Here is an 18,420-nt window from a genome sequence, read left to right as displayed (position 1 = left end):
GGCCATGTGTCGACTTTGGCCTTATCCATATCTGAGTACCAGTCTATGGCCACTCCCCTCAAGGTTGCTGGGAATTTTGTTACCCATTCATCTTGATCGGTAACACCGTTTGCTGACCATATGGTTTCGCACATTCGACAATGGCGAACGGGATCCTCCTTCCCGTCGCCATTGAACTTCGGTAGTTTCTGTTTACCTGCCATTGATGGGGGTCGTCTCCCCTGCGGTGGCTGTTGCTGTGTCTGAGCTCCTGCGCCACTCCCTCCAGCGCTCGTGGTGTGTCCTGCGTGGGAGACTGGTGGTACGGTGTTTTGCCTGCCGTGCGTCGCACCTACAGCCGTACGGTTGCCCTCCCCCTCGTTCTCACCCGCTCCCACTCCTTGCTCTCCTTGGTGATCCTCACTCCGTGGTGTGAGGGATAAGTTTCTAAACTGATCCCGAGTCTCCTCGACTAGATTTCGCCGTAATCTTGTTTCTTCCAGAAACTCTTCGTGGCTCCACGCCCTACGGTGTTTTGGCGACGCGTAGAAATTTGCCTCAGCTTCTGCACCTTCCGTGACACCTCCGTGGTTCCCTTCGGGCCACCCTTCGACAGGTCGTCCTTCGGCAAGTTGCCTCAGCCTCCGTCTCCGTTCTACTCGCTGCTCCAGAATAAAGGCCCTCTGTGCGGCCTCCCACTTGTCCGTTTCTGCTTTTTTATTTCTATCTTTATTCAATAGGTTGGGCATTAATTGCCGCACATTTCCATAACTCACAATACATAAATCAAAACACGTCTTTATTAATTCATTTCCTCAAATACAACTCATGTTAATGACACTTTTATTTGAATATAGAAGATTCAAGGTTCAATTCCTTCCTAGCCTGGTGCCATCCTGTTCTGCTTCCCGTTGGTTGTTATCTTTGTACTGTTGAAGGATCTGTTGGCATCGCTCCTCCTGGGCAATCTCCTCCAAGCGAGCTTGTTGTGCCAGCGATGCCTGTGCAAGCAACCGGGGAAGATGGTTCATCAACTGATTTACTGCCAGGCTCACCTCCAACACTGTCCACATGACACTTGGTGGGATTTCCGCCTCCGTCGCCTCTCGTTGGACGTAGGTCTGGATGGCTATCTAGAGCAGAATTGAAAATTCTCTCGTTGCGGTATCTTCTCCTGTGTAAAGTTTTGTTCTCGCATCGTCGGCCTCTGGGTTTATCTCACCAACGGGTAGGCCCATCGTGTCCGTGCGCCATCCGCGTCTTCCGTTCCCGAGTACGTCTAGGCAACGACGCCAAATGTTTGCCCTCTCGAGTGAATAACTTAAAACATAAAGCACGTAATGCAGAATAATAATGCCATAGATATCAGACAAGTATAAGAGATGTTATTCCATTCATAATTGTGTGTTGCAAGTTACATTCCGAAGTATATAAAGATACCGAGGGGGTGTGAGCGCCAACCATCGCACTGCAACGACCACCCCTCGGTTGCCAACTAACCAAAACAATTACACATAATTAACTAGTCTTATGTTTGTGTACAATAATGCCGCTAACAAAGGGTTTTGGGGTCCCTTCAAAACCTGTTTGTTCCTTATTCAAAAGCATGGATGGCATTACCATTTGGTGCATTGGTAGTCATGATAGAGCATGTATATGTAGGAACATTGGGTATTGTTGTATGCATAGGCATTTGTATCTCAACTTGGGTTTAAGGAGCGGTATAACAAGCACTTTTGCACAACTAGCTATGGCCATAGTGTTTTCATCCACATTGTACGGTATGCTATGTAGAACTTCCACACCATGTGGATCACCTTGTATCATCTTCCTTAGATTCTCAATCAAGGGGACTGCCTCTTGAGCCAAATGTTCTTGTGTCATGCCCCTGCCAATCTAAAAGAAATTGCAACCTTTGTAAGATGAGATCACAGCTTTAATAGCAATCAAACCAAGGCAATTAAAATAAATAGGGATAACTTGAATATTTAATAATAGTAGGGCCGACTAGGATATAAAATAATAGTAATATTTGAAGGGCTGACCAAGATATAGAAAAAGAAAATAATAATATTAAATAAAATAAAATAATAACAAGGGCTGACCTCTCTCCTCCAGATGTAATCCTCTATTCTATCCTTGGCCAACTTCCTTATTTGCACCCAAGTTAATAATTAAAAACAATCTTACGAAGGTCGTCTTGGTATAATAAGCAAAGGTAAATAAGAACAGGCCGACTTATTATGAAAGATCACCTCCCTTCAAGAAGAGGCATGATGGTGTATAAAAGGAAGGGATAAAATGACATGGATACCAGCAGAGGAATTAAGGGCAGAAAAAACTAAGTATTCAATCTGGAAAAGAAAAAGTTCTGATCTGACTTGGAATTTGATAGAGTAGAAATAAGATTAAGTACCAATAAAGGGGCATCAAACTATTAGAATATTTAATTATATTTTAGTCACCTATATTTAGTTCCTTGTTTAATGGTCATTTAACTTTTTAGTTAATTAGCTTTTAAGCTTTATTTAGCATTTAGCTTTTTGGTAGTTCACTTTAAACGACTTGTTCTTAATTTAGAACGTCGTCTTGTAATCTCTATATATACGCTTGTATATTGTTGAATACATTATCCAATTATTGAATCATTCATTCAATTTATTTTTCATGGTATCAGAGCGGGTTGATGGGATTCTTTAAAGTTTGGCGAATATTTTAATAAAAAATTCATGGCCTTCTTTTTGGAATATTTTCCAGATTTTTTTTAATTGTTGTTTTATAAAAAAAAACGATTTTGCTTTTTTGAAGGCTTTTTGAGGGTTTCAAGTTCGTGGGCGAATTCCTTTGTGTTGGGCAACAGTTCATGTTTTTTTTAGGGTTCTGGAGATTTTTGGGCCTGCAACTTGGAGGTGTTTTTTGGTAGATTGAAAATTTTCCTAAGGTTTTTGCAATTTTCGACTAGGGTTTTGACCCTTCAGTTCAAGTCGAAATTTTATTTTGGTTGCAGATTCTTGGTGGGTTTTTCGAGACCTCAATTGGGTCGTCGTAAAATTTTTCAAGGTGCATCGTTTTCCATGCCTCAATTTTTGAGTCGTTGGATCTGCATTTTGATTTCAAATTCTTGGTGCGTTTTTCGAGAGCTTTTCTGGGTTGGTCTCAGATTTTTCTGGGTGCCTCATTTTCCGTGCCTCAAATTTTGTGCCAACGAATTTTGCCTTGGAATTAAAAAACAGTCCGCCATTTTTGCTAATTTTGTGGACGTCGGGAATTTTGGTGTTTTCTGGGCACCGTTAATGCTGTTTTAAGTTTGCAGAAATTTTTTAATTTCTGGGTTTCTTCCAAACCTCGAAATTCACGCCTTGGAATTCGTGCCAGAATTCTCCTCCAGGGTTTCAGATTTTTTGTGTAGCTGCTTCTATTCTAATTTCTGAAATAGATTCTTTTGTCTCATGCTTTCACTAGGTTGACCTCGTTCAACCTCCATTTTCGTGATGGCATCTTTGACCAACATCATGTTGGAACACAGTCAAAAGTTCAACAACTGCCACAACACCTGGAAACAGTGCATGTTCACGATATTTGAATATCGTTACCTTTATCAGATTGATTTAGGCCAGACCTCGTCTTACAAGTCCCAGGGTTTTCATGATTTTTTCCTGAAAAATTGTCTGTGGGTTTTCTGATTTTTCTCCACAAAAAAATCATTGGAAGGTTTTGCTTGATTTTTCCTCAAAAATCAGGGAGTGTTGTTTTACCACGTGATGTTTGCTATTTTGCCGCGTGAGGTTTGTTGTTTTACCACGTGATGTCAGGTATTTTACCACGTGATGTTGTCTGGTGTTTTCCTGCATGATGTCTGATGTCTGATGTTTTACCGCGTGATGTTTGGTTTCTTACCACGTGGTGTATTGGGTCTTGCCATGCAAAGTATCAGGATTTTGTTCGATTTTTTTCACAAAAATCGTTTCAAGGGTTTTTACCATTTTTTTTCCACAAAAATGATGATTTGTATCTTCAGTTTTGGAGGGTTTGCCGATTTTTCTTCAAAATCATGGTTTCAGGTTTCAGTTTGGTTACCCAACGTCAAGTTGGATGGATTTTGGTATTCTTGGTCATTAACACTTTTCAAATCCAGGGAGGGTCTCCACCACAACAGAGTGTTCTTTTCATTTGTGATCAAAAGATCCGCAGTGTCTTCTGTAGGGTAGTTAGTAGATAGAATGACCATTAAGGGAGGGTATTAGAATATTTAATTATATTTTAGTCACCTATATTTAGTTCCTTGTTTAATGGTCATTTAGCTTTAAGCTTTATTTAGCATTTAGCTTTTTCTTTTTAGTTAATTAGCTTTTAAGCTTTATTTAGCATTAAGCTTTTTGGTAGTTCACTTTAAACGACTTGTTCTTAATTTAGAACGTCGTCTTGTAATCTCTATATATACGCTTGTATATTGTTGAATACATTATCCGATTATTGAATCATTCATTCAATTTATTTTTCACAAACAACAGCAGAGATTCTCATATGCAGCAGGCCCGATCTGTGTAGTAACATGATTATTTCTTATGGTATGCTGAAAATGTTATTTGATTTATGTATATTTATCTATAACAGTCGTGTGCAGATGTGAATACATATATATCATTATCAGTTTGATGCAGATCTGAATGTATGAATTATTATGTGCTAATGCAACATATATACCTGTGCATTAAATATATACTATGAAGTTGATAATGTCCTGCGTACAACTTAAAATCTTCTAAAAGATGTGGCCTTATGGTCTAGACTCTATAGCATATACTATATACCATGCAAATGATTCTTTACAATATTCTTACCATCTTGCATATACCTCCTTAAAAAGTTCATGATTATATAATTTGAAATTTCATTTGTAAACCTTTTGGGAAGTTTAACATTTTCTAAACCTTTTCTTCTAGCAAACTTCCCATGACTTTTCAAACAATAGTAACTAAAATTGTAGTGAAGGAAAACAGAATTCTAACAATTTGAGTAATTCTGAGTTATATAATGCAAAAAAGACATTTAGACGATTTATTTTTCTGTCTTTTGTGTTTCTCAAGTTCATAGGAATAAATTTAGGAACTATGCCTTCCTATTTTTTCAATGATGTATGGAGTTCTGGTAACACCCAACTGTATACATAGGTCTCATAGCTTTCTGGTGCCAGAAAGTTATGATTTTGCACGTTCTATTTCCTAGGGTGAATGACCATAGCTAACATTTCGATTGCAAAATTGGGGCAATAACCAATGTTTCCATTGTCAAATTCTCCTAGTATTTTGAATATTGGAATTTTCACTGTTTGTTGTTTTATCGTTTAAATTCTTTTGTTTGTTCCTCTCATACATGTAATACTATATGGGATCTCCACAGAAATTGATAGTATGAAGCTGTTTGCAGGCTGTGCAGTTCCATCCAGAAAGTATTATTACTTCTGAAGGAAAACAAATCGTTCAAAATTTTATCGACATGATAGAGCACCTTGAAGGACAAAAACCTACCTGATGCTTAAGTACTTGTGGGGGAGACTGAGTGAAATGGTAACCATGTCGAATAGATCCCAACTTTATTCATCCATTTTTTCATCTGTTGACAGAAAGAATAATGGACATGGGAGGATCTTGTGTTCCTATTACCCATTTACCTACTTAGATTATAGTATATAATGGGTATGCAATTCAGTATCTACAATTGCTTTATGTATTTTTGGTTTTTCAGTTAGGAAGATAAGACAGTTTAAAAAATAAGAATTTTTATTTTCTTCTCCTACCAATTAAGGTTTTCTATCCCCATCATTTTTTTGGATTGGTGATACTTGTAGCAGATCAAGAAATCCAATTATAAGTTATCTCTCATGTATAAACTTTTGAACCAATTTTCATACCACCACCTACCTAAAGAAGATCCTCTTGTCTTTGCATTCCATGTTTTCTAGCTTTCTATGCAAACATTAATGTAAAGTGCTCAGCTATTCATTCATCTAAGTGTGCTTATGTCTTAAGTTGTGAAAACTGTATATTTTTTCCTTGGCTTTTCCATTTGCTGGGCTATCATCTTTTGTAGGCAATGAAATATGGGTTTGTAACTTTGTATCCTTCAGGGTGATGAGTTTATATACAAATGTTGCACCTTATTTAAAATTCAATTATTTATTCCTGTTTTATTGGATATTATTGGTCTCAGATATTGATCCATATGCGACTTTTCTCTGTTTGAGTTGGAAGGCATTGTTTACTATTCAAGATATATGAAATGCCTTGTACACGACAGCACCTACTTGTAACTTTGTATCCTTCAGGGTGAAGAATATATAACCAAATGTTGCACCTCATTTAGAATTCAATTATTTATTCCTGTTTTATTGGATATTATTGGTCTCAGATATCGATCTGTATGTGATTTTTCTCTGTTTCAGTTGGAAGGCATTGTTTACCTTTTAAGATATGTGAAACGCCTTGTACACTACAGCACATACTTGTAACATCTTTTAATTGCCGTGTTAGAATCTACTTACATATTCCTAGCTTACTGACCTCAGGATATTATCCAACAGTTTTAACTTGCCCGTCCAGAGACATATTTTAGTAATAGTAAAAAAGTTTAGGCAAGAAACATCAACTCATTTTTATATAACAGATCAGGACATAGGTTTTTTCTTTATGACGCATAGAATTGGAAATGTTAAATTTGGTGGTCACCCCTGTATCTCAAGCAAATCTTTTGTGATAGTTATCCATTTGAAAGAATGTTATATATATATATATATATATATATATATATAATTCTGTAGAAAATATGATATTCTGTTTAAAATCTATCTTTTCTTTCATTCTGTTTAAAAATTTTATTTTATTTTACAGCAAAAATTAAATCCAAGCATGAGGTCAACAAATTCAGGCCCTGGCCAGAGTTTTTCAATGTACAAAAGAGTCGATGTTCAACTATATTTTGCATCCACATTTTAGATGACACTCAATAATCTATCATAATGAAGAGGAGAGTTATAATAGACTATTAAGCAAAAGACAATAAAGAAAGGAAAACTAATTAAAAACAAAAATAAAGAAATAATGTTCAAAGAAAAGTAAGGCATGTAATGTATAAACATAAACTATTATTCATATGTTTACACACATGCATGCACATGCATAGACACACATGAGCACACACATACACTCAATAATCCATCATCATGAAGAGGAGAGTTATACAAGACTATTAAGCAAATAACAAGAAAGAAATGAAAAATAATTAAAAACAAAAATAAAGAAAGAAATAAATGTTCAAAGGAAAAAATAGAACATGTATATATAAATATAAATTATTACACACACGCACAGGCACAATGTAGTTTGTAGGTTACTGGTTAATTTTTGGAAAATTTAAAATTTAAATGCAACAGTTTTTAAGTTTTTTGAAAAAAAATACAAAGTAGATGTATGTTCAGCCAAACTAAGTACAAATTAAAAAAATAATTTTATTTCAACTTTCAACTTTCAATTTAAGAATTTTAAAAAATATTAAAACCTAATTTTCCAACCACCCTAACTTCATAAATTTTTTTATTGAATTCAATTTTTTTCAACTTATAATTTGTGAAGCATAGAGTGTGACATATCTTTCAAATTCAAAAAATATGAAACGTTTGAATGTTATAGACAATTTTCAATCAACCTATCAATCAAGATTTTAAACTAATGCGTCCAAGGGGTTGAGCTTAATTGGTTAAAACACTGGGTTCTCACTGTGGAGACCCAAGTTCAATTCCCAATAGGGACATCTAAAATGAATTCTGAGTTGTGATATTGCGGCTTCGGCCAATTACCGATCAAAAGGAAAAAACAAAGAAGATTTTAAACTAATGCATATAGGATTTCAAGAATAATTATCTATTAAATTCAAAATAAAACATATTTTATTTTGGTAGAAACTTGACAATTTCTTGAATAAGCCTTTTTTTGTTTCATCAAATTTGGATAAAAATGTCGTTAGCAGTAAGGGCAAAGTCTAAAAATTCAAAGAAGATTTGTATGGATGTTGGGGCAATTATATATATATAATATTATATGAATTAATATATATATATACATAATTATATATTATACATAATAATATACATCTCTATACCCTCCATTACTCCCTCCCTCCCATCCTCTCTCTCTCTCTCTCTCTCTCTCTCTACCCCTATCTCTCTCCCTCTCACCCTCCACTCTCCCTCTCACTCTCTACCTAGCTTTATCTCTACCCCCTCCCTTCCTCCCTCTACCTTTCTCTCCTACCTCTATAGTTTTCTCCATCTCCCCTCACCCTCGCTCTATACATACATCCTCATCTATCCCCTCTCTCTCTCTCTCTCTCTCTCTCTCTCTCTCTCTCTCTCTCTCTCTCTCTCTCTCTCTCACATCTTGCTTCTATCTCTACCCGCCTCTCCTCATCCTCCCGTGTCCACCTCTCCCTCCCTCCCTTTCTCTTGCCCACTCTATGTTGGCCATATGAAGGAATTGATTATGTGTTGCATTGATGTTTGTCATTGATGTCAACACTAGCTTGTTTGGCTATCTATCGGGTTGCGATAGAGTGGTTGGATTGTGATGTTGATCTAGAGACCATCTCTGGAATTCTTTGATTTGTTTCGATTGGTGGAATTGGTTTGGTTCGGTTATTCATGTCATTAAGATACGTATCTCATTCAGTTGGTTCAGGATTTGGTGATCCGGAAGCTATCATTTGTTCTAGTAAGCTTTTTGGTTACTGGTAAGGGTTTTATCGACAAATCTTTGTTGAAGATCTTTTGACGAACTTGATAAGTGGTGTTGGTGCGGCTTCTAGAAGGTTTTCAAGATGCTGATGGTTATCGTGTTCGTGTTCTAGTTGATTGGTGGTGTTTCTTTTGGCTTATGACGACCTATTTTAGGTTTGGTGCTATTCTGTTAGGTTATGGACCGGTTTTTGTATCGTGTTGATGGATGCTCCCGATGCATTACCGGTTGGATTTATGCTCCCGATGCATTACCGGTTGGATTTATTGATTGGTTAATGTTGTTTCGGCCTTAGGCCGACTTGGGTTATCATTCATTTGCGAGTTTATGTAATGGATTTATTGTATTATCTTTTAGGTGGTTGACTTAATTGTTTAGGTCTCGGGTTTGTATATATATGATGTAAGATCTCTTTGTAGATCATAGGATGGGATTATGGTTATGGGATTATATGTGTGCGAATAAATTTGTAATCATATGTAGAGGTTTTGGTTGATCATAGGTGATCGAATTGAGTTTGTGTAAGAGGTTTAAGACCTCCGATATTGAGCTTAACCGGAACTGTACTCAGGTATAGGAGATGCCATTCTTGTAGTTCAATCTTCTTTCCGGATTGTAGTCTGGAGATTTCTTGTAGTCAGTGAAGCTCCTTTGTGATGAGCAGTGCGCTCTAGGCAGTGTGCCTTCCTGCATGTGCAAGCCCCTTTATTGTAATCACATACTTGCTGTAGAAGTATCATCTGACTGTGGGTAGGGTTTCCCATTGTGGTTTTTCCCTTTACCAAGTTTTTCATGTACAAATCTTGGTGCTATGTGTTAATGATGCATGGTATTTGGTTTGTGATTTATGTTTGTGCTTAATTGATATATTTGCTATTCCGATGTTTGGTTTATGCATTCCGGTAAAAGTTTTCAAGTGCTTAAAGTTTCATAATATGTTGACAATTGATTCACCCCCCTCTCAGTTGTCCACCAGTTATCCTAACACTCTATCCCTCCCATCTTACCCCTCTCTCTTTATCCCTCTCACTCTCCTTTCTCTCTACCTACCTTTATCTCTCTATCCTCCTTTCCTCTCTACCTCTCTCATGTTCTCTCTCTATTTAGATCTCTATCTTCTCTAACCCTCTCTCTACCTATCTCTCACTTTATCTATCCCTCCTTACCTACCTCTCCCTCTCCCCTTCCCTCTATACTTCTCTATATCTCCCTTGGTCGATCCCTCTATACATACATATCCCTCTATCCCTATCCTCCTACTCTCCCTTTATCCTTCCTACCTTACGTCTATCTCTACCCACCCCTCTTCATCCCTCTCTTTAACCCTCCCTGCCTCCCCTCCCTCCCTCTCTCAGATTCCGCACTCTATCTCTCCTTACCCCTCTCTCTCTCTCTCTCTCTCTCTCTCTCTCTCTCTCTACCTACCCCCCTATCCCCTCTCTCTATTGCTCTCCTCACCCTCTCTCTCTAGCTATCTCTCACATTATCCCTCTGACCTTACCTAGACCTCTTTAATTCTCTTTCCCTTTGCAATTTTCTCTATATAACCTTGTACTCCCTCTCCCTCTATCTTTCCCCTCGTCTCCCTCTACCTACCTCTCCTTCTATCCCTTCTACCTTATGTCTATCTCTACCTACCTCTTCTCATCCCTCTCTCTACCTCTTCCCTGCATCCATCCCTCCCTCTCTTTCCCCCCTCTATCGCTCCCACATTACCCCCCCCTCTCTCTGTCAGTCTCACACACACACACACACACACACACACAAGACACATACACATAGACACAAACACACACACAAACACAAACACACACACATGCGCGCGCATGGACACACACATACATAGGTAGACAGACACGCACACACACACGCACACGCACACACACACACACACACACACACACACACAGACCTCTAGCCTCCCCCTCTATCCTTCCCTCCCTCTTTCTTCCTCCTCTATTGTTCCCACATTACCCCTCACACACATCCCTCTATCCGCCTCTCCCCTCTGTCCCCCCTCTCTTCCCTCTTTATCACACACACACACACACGCGCATGCACACACACACACACATGCACATGCACACACACACACGCACACACACACACATGCTCACACACTCACACATACACTGGCATACACACATGCACACATGTGTGCACCCCCCCCCCCCCCCCCCCCCACACGCACAAACACACATGCTCACACACTCACATGCTTACACACAAATGTTGACAAACACATACACTCTTTTCCTAGTACCTCTATCTCTATCCCTCCCTCCGAACCTCCCTCTCCTTCTCTCTGTTTTTCATACTCTACTTCTCACTTACACACACACACACATGTTCTTTTCCTAGTACCTCTATCTCTATCGCTCCCTTTGAACCTCCTTCCTCTCCTACTCTTCTTCTTCTTCTTCACACTCTACCTCTCTCTACCCTTGCCTCTCTACTTAAATCTCTCTCTACCCATTTATCTATCCCTCCAATCTTACCTACATCTCTCTCTCGGTCTCTCCGTACCCTCCATCTCCCATCAGGCAAGCTCTCTATACATACATCTTTCTTTGCCAGTCCCCTCCTACTCTTTCTCTCCCTCTCTCTACGTACCTCTGCCTTTATCCCTGACACCTTATGTCTATCTCTACAACCTCTCATAACTCTCTCTACCCTTCGCTCCCTACCCTCTATCCCTCTGTCTTTCCCTCTCTCTTAGCCTATTTATTTCTCCCACTTTATCTCCCTCTGTATCCGTCCCACTCTCCCTCTTACTCTCTACCTACCTTTATCTCTCTTCCTCCCTCCTCTCCCACTCTCCCTCTCCCACTTTGTTCACCTCTCTCTCCTTTATCCTCTCTTTAGATCTCTATCTCCCCTCACCCTCTCTCTCTACCCATCTCTCACTTTATCCCTCCTACCTTACTTACCTCTCCCCTCACTTAAGCCCTCTATACATACATCTTCCTCTTACTCCCCATCTTGGGCTTTCTCTCCCTCTCTCTACCCACATCTCCATCCATCCATCCCTCCCACCTTACATCTATTTTTATCCACCTCTCTCTCTCTATCACTCCCATTCTCCCACTTGCTCTCTGCCTAGTATGTCTATCTCTCTCCTTCCCTCACAACTTCCCTTCTCTCCTACTATCCCTTCTTCTCTATCCCTCCCACTTTATGTCTATCTCTACCCACCTCTCCTCATCTCTCCCTACCTCTCCTTCCCTCCCCTATGGTCCTCCCTCTCCCCCTCTCTATTCCTCCCACTTTGCCCCTCTCACCTTTCATCCCTCCCACCTTACATCTATTTTTATCCACCTCTCTCTCTCTATCCCTCCCATTCTCCCACTTGCTCTCTGTCTAGTATGTCTATCTCTCTCCTTCCCTCACAACTTCCCTTCTCTCCTACTATCCCTTCCTCTCTATCCCTCCCACTTTATGTCTATCTCTACCCACCTCTCCTCATCTCTCCCTACCTCTCCTTCCCTCCCCTATGTTCCTCCCTCTCCCCCTCTCTATTCCTCCCACTTTGCCCCTCTCACCTTACCTCTATCTTTGTCTACCTTTCCCTCTATCCCTCTCTCCATCCCCCTCTCTCTACTTCTCTCTATCTCCCCTCCTTCTCCCCACTCTCTACTTACCTCTCACCATCCCCCCTCTATCTCTATTAATATAATATATAATATATATTAAAATATATTAATACTAATATATAATATAATGTTCTTTTTTAAACAAAAGGTAACTAGAGTCCCCACGATTAAATATTAAGAAGAAAAGATTTACAAAAGTGGCTCTCAACAAAGCTCAAAATTGGGGAGTAAAGAGTCAAAATCGCATCCCCCCCCCCCAAAGAAAGCCCCTGCCGAACACAGATATGGTTTACCAGAAGATCAAAGGAGTTATACTTCTCATAATGCCACCCATAATAGATCCACCAATCACAATAAAATGAGCACAAAATGAGGACCCAACAGCTGACTAAGGAGAAGAAGAGGCAAGACCACTAGAGCTAGGATCTACCATGGGAGCCACAGAGGAGATGGGCTCAACGGATAAAACACTGAGGAAGCTCATGAGCAAATGTATCCCCGTGAACTTGTCAAAGCACCGTCCAAAACCTCAACACTGAGCATATCCCAAAGCTGGTCCAATGCTAACATAGTGTCCTCGAACAGATTACAAATTAATCTTGCTTGCAGGATATATAACAATTCGACATAAGCATTATGCACCCCCAAGTCATGTAAGTTCATTATGCCCCCAATAGGAGGATAAGTATTGAAGTTCATCAAACAAGACTTGTACCAAAAAGAGGTTAAGGTTGAACATAATGAACTGCAATTGCCATAACCAATTCCTTATCTTGAAGAATATCCATGCAATTACTCAAAAAAGATGATGCCACCTCAAAAAATAGAGCATTCAGATGCTCCCTCAACCATTGCTTTCCAAGAATAGCCCTGGCAACCACTTCAACATGCTCACCAAAGAGAATGGAGACCATTCCCAACTTTTTCGTATCATATGCAGACGGCTCTGACCTTTCCCAATTGCAACTTGGAAGATTGACTCTCCAACCACTCACTACGACATATGAACGGGAAGAGCCCAACGAGCAGAACAAGTGAGAATGAAGCCAAAGAAAAGCACGAGACATATTTAACAATATTCCCTATGACAAGTAGTATAGCGACAACGACTAGGTGATAAAAAAATGATTATATGACAAGGCCTCAACATGAGCGAAAATGACACAAAGGGAGAAAGTGGGCACCGACACAATGAGGTTGTATGTACCAACATAGAGCCACCATAAATAACACCTAGAAAAAGACAAGGAAATGTTAGTATAATGAAAAATGAGATAAATTAATCTACAGTGAAGCCAAGATGTAGGAGAAATGGACATTTCCCATGCGCAAGCCAATGCCATCTATACCTGTGGGAGATTTGTAGGACAATCACAATTCTTATTTCAATATGCCCAACTACGGATGCCGACAGGAGCATGGTCATCATGCCAAGTCATCTAGATCAATCAAAATAAATACCACCTCATCTCAGACCCATAATTACCCAATTCATAAGGAAGTCACGAAGCATCAGTTTTTCATTTGTCTTTAAGGCAACAATCATCATAAAATTCTTTTGTAGAAAAGATCTTAAGATCCAAACTCTCTTCAATGGGCCTTATTTGCTAGAGCATCTGGATATCCATTGGTTTCTTGATAGCAGTTCATTGCTTGAAATTCATTAAATAAAGTCAAAAGAGAATGAAAACTATCTACTAAATATTTGAGTTTCCAAGAGGATGTTGAGTTTTTGCATCACCAAGCGAACCGTAATCAATGAATCATCCTCAACGCAAAGTTTTAAAAACTATAATCAATTGGCAACAAAAAAAACCAAACCTAAGAGTAGAAAATTTTGCAACATTATTAATGTTAGGAGGAAGAACCTTGCATGTTGCATTTAGAATCCCACCCTGAGGCATCCCTAAAAATGAATCCAACTCCAAATAGACCCGGGTTACTATGAGATGCACCATCAAAATTTAGTTTAACCTAGTTATGAGGGGTGGGGGGAATCCATTTGGCCTGAGAACGAAGAGACTTTGCATCATATTGAGGAATAGATCCCATGGGAGGGGGAGATTTAGAGCTTTCCATCTTTTCAATAAATTCTTATCCCACAAGGAGAACACCACTTTAGAATTGCCATTTTTGATAACATAAGACATTGTGATCTCTGATATAGATTTCTCAATAGAAGAAATTACATTCAAGACTGAAGAGGAAGACATTCTAAAAATTTGAAGGTGGAGATGAAGAGGAAGAATACACATGTATACGTACATACATGCACATGCACATATCATAATTAAAAATTAATATATTGATGAGTAAACATAATATTTTAGGTTATCTAGAAGTAAAAATTAAAACAACAAATTTAATATAGGCACCTCAAGATTAATATCTTTCCATATTTTCATATAAAGATATTTGAAATATTTATACTAATAGCCTAATTTTATAGTGAAAAGTTTTCATTGTAGCTTGTTTAATTTCAATTAATATTCAAATAGAAATTTGGTTTCATGTCATTGTTGAGTTATGGTTCCAAATATCCAATTCCATCTAAATCCAAATATATTACTCTACCCTTTTAAGTCAATGAGCCCACTAGGGATCAAGTCTTGTTGAGTGCAATACTTTGACATTAAAAAGGGATTAGGCTGCGATCATGCCTTGGGTGAATTTGGCGAAAAAGATTCCCCTCAATCAACCCCTTTGATGTTTCTGAATGTGGGAGAAATATGCATGTACACGTGGAACTAATTCTTGTAGGAAGCTTTACAACAAGCACACAACAAGTATGCTTGGGGTTTCAATCTAAGTCAATTATGGTTCAACATAGTGATACTTGTTGGCAATATGAAGGAATTGATTATGTGTTGCATTTATGTTTTGTCATTGATGTCAACACTAATTATTATGATTGGTTACCGACAGACAGATTTTGGTTACCGGTAGAAGAACTAGTGTTACCGACAGAAGGGACTATCAGTTGGATACTACCGACATGGTTGGACCAATGAAATATGTTTGGTTTGATGTTTTTGGAGTATGTTTTGGTCAGTTGGTATTGACTTGATGATCGGATGTTGTCATACACTATAGTAAGCCTATACCGGTAAGGGTTTAAGGTTTTATCGACAGAGCTTTTACTGAGAATCTTTGACAGGATGCATAAGTGGTGTTGGTGCGGCTTCTAGATGGAATTCAGGATGCAGAAGGTGATCTTTCTTCGTGCCTCGACTGATTGGAGACATCGCTTTGTCGTGGTGAATCTATTTGGATCCAGGTTATGGACCGGTATCATGTTACATGTTCTCTACACATTACTGGGATGATTTATGGATTGGTTAATGTTGTTTTGGTCTAAAGCCGACATGGTATATCATTGTAATGTGGATGCATGTAATGATCTTATTGTAATATCTTTTAGGTGGCCGACCTAATTGGTTTAGGCCTTAGGGTTTGTATAAATTGATGTAAGATCTCATTATAGATCGTGATTGTGGAGGTAATGGTCATGAAATGAAATATCATATGTGAAGGAGATTTGGTTGATCATAGGTGATCGAATTGGGGTTATGTAAGAGGTCAAAGGCCTCTGGTATTGAGTTTAACTGAGACTATAATCAGGCATGGTAGATGCTATCATTGGCAGTTCATTCTTCTGGATAGTTGTCCAATTATATTGAGGTGGTTATAACCTCTCTGTAGTCAGTGAAACTCCTTTGTAGTGGGCAGTACACTCTAGGCAGTGTGCCTCCCTACATTGTGCAGGCCCCCTATTGTATCACATACTTTCTGCAGAAGTATCATCTGACTGTGGGTAGGCTTCCCACTGCGGTTTTACCCTTTACCGGGTTTTCCACGTACAAATCATGGTGTTATGTGGTATGGTTGCATTGTGTTGATTCTCTGTTTCATTCTTAAGTTTTATTGCTTACCGGTATCTGTTTTTGCTATTTCGGTATTTAATGTTTATGTGCTCCGGTTAAAGGTTATAAAGTGGTTTGATTAATATAATCTGTTGACAACTGATTCACCCCCCCCCTCTCAGTTGTTCATCGGTTATTCTAATGATACTAATATTTTATATACATGACCTTTATTAAGAATTGAACAATTAGTAATTTAGCCCTATGCTTAGCTAGAAAAAACTATAGTTTAATATGGAGATCTTTTGCATATTTTATATTTTCAATTTCATTTTTATTATTTTAGATTTAATAGTTGGAGATTTTATTGAGGCCCTTATTTAAAAATATTACATTATTTTCAATAACACACATTATTTTCAATAACACACTCTTGAAGACAAATGACAAACAATTAGTCATATTGGTTTCTATATATTAATATTGTTGAACATGCTGAGATGAAGCAAAAAGGAAACCAACACCATCCAATCACTTGACGATAAAGCCATAGCCAATAGAAAAAAGTATAATAAAATGAAATAGCCTTAACATACTAACTCAACTCCACTAATCAACACCTTAAACTTCAACACCTTCGTAATTTGTGAGTCGGAGTAGAGAAAAAAGCCCCATGGATTTCTACATGCCTCTTTGCTCCATGGAGTGAACACTTACATAACATAGGAATTATATCATCACTAGTGTAAATATGGGTTGAATATGACCATGATGGCTTATTTCAAAAACTTTAATTATCATGCTATGCAAGAAATTATACAAGAATGCAAGCCAATTGATCAAAGAAATGGGTTAAGTAGAACCATTGTGAATATGGAAGATAATTCACATACCTAAGCTTGAAATGGTGTTGTACTATCCATCACAAGTGCAAATTTTTATTCCCTAGATGATGGCAGTTGCCCATGGGTTTGGGAGGCTAGAATGATCTATACCCTTTATTTTCTCTTTACTTATCACATACTTGGGCATAGGTTCTTGAGGTACTAGAATGCCTAAATGAATTCCTCATATGATGCTCAACCATGGGAAATATCCTCACCAACCTTAGGGATTCTAAAGAGTTGGTTGATCATGATAGGAGTAAGTGCTATTTTGACACCCTTTAACATGGATAAATTCAAGTGGAAATTCTAGAAAAATTCTTCCACCAAGTGTACCTCACACCCTTCAAACTTATGCAAGAACTCCAAACACCTAACTTGTGCAAAAATAGCTACATTGCGTTGGTCAATGGCAACATTTTTTGGCTTAACCTTTCATTGGTTACCCATGGCATTGAGCATGAGATGCTTGCAAATGAGCATTGGAGGTATTATAGGTGATTTACACCTAAAAGTAGTGGAGTGATTATGTGAATAGAGGAGGATAAGGCAATGAAGAAAGATAGTTATAAGTGACACATGACACGAAAAGGACATGATTTTTGGTGAGTGACTTGGCAATAGTGCATGAATAATTGGATCATGAACAACATGAATTGGAACCCTTGGTTCAAAACTAGAATCTAGGGATCTTTGAATCTCTATAGGATGTGCTTGTATAAAAACTTCACCAATCTCTCTTCATGCAATATAGGTAATGCCTTCAACTCTACCAATTTTATGTAGTTTTTGTACATGAGAATGTAGTGATTACCTTTTGATGGTGGATTAATTGGTTCAACCAAATAAATCATCAATTTATGAATGACTCAAGAGCTACTTGAGGATGGAAAGGCATCGACAAATTAGGGAATCCCCTTCACTAACATTTATCATAGGGGTAAGTGCACAAAGATGGGGGACCAAAAAGGGGTCTTAAGATGCTACTTTTTTTTTGAAATCAACAAAGTCTGAACTTCGACAAGAAAATGAAGATAGTTACACTCAAAATATGAGGATGCAGTAAGAACAAGAGTTGTAGTGCTCCGAGTCTACAAAATGGTAGAGATTAAGGGTTTCAAAAAGGGGGAGTACACAAAGTGGTACTGTTTTTTCAGAAAAAATAACATAGCACCTGGTGTGCTCCCCCTAATATCAACTTTTTTTTTGGAATTTTTAAAATCGCTCAGGTGAGAAATTAGCTAACACCATGTAGTTTATGCCATATTTTTTGGCTAATTTTTTAATGAATATATGATTTTTTTTACTAATTTTT

General features: G+C 38.3%; 1 protein-coding gene across 3 annotated transcripts in view; it reads left to right on the top strand.

Annotated features, from left to right (window-relative positions):
- LOC131075679 (anthranilate synthase beta subunit 1, chloroplastic) overlaps window positions 1-5,985 on the top strand; it is a 116,300-nt gene extending 110,315 nt beyond the window's left edge. For 2 of the 3 annotated variants that reach the window (XM_058012531.2, XM_058012532.2), the window contains exon 8: window positions 5,407-5,985. In XM_058012531.2, coding sequence (XP_057868514.1) covers window positions 5,407-5,511 — 105 coding nt within the window. In that variant the 3' untranslated portion in view covers window positions 5,512-5,985. The remainder of the gene's footprint in view (window positions 1-5,406) is intronic. The other variant, XM_058012533.2, reaches the window with a different exon arrangement.
- The last annotated feature ends 12,435 nt before the right edge of the window (window positions 5,986-18,420 follow it).

Source organism: Cryptomeria japonica, chromosome 3 (genome assembly GCF_030272615.1).
Source record: "Cryptomeria japonica chromosome 3, Sugi_1.0, whole genome shotgun sequence".
NCBI classification, from domain to species: Eukaryota; Viridiplantae; Streptophyta; class Pinopsida; order Cupressales; family Cupressaceae; genus Cryptomeria; species Cryptomeria japonica.
The sequence above is the reverse complement of the archived record's forward strand: the minus strand, read 5'-3'. Positions and strand labels throughout refer to the sequence as shown.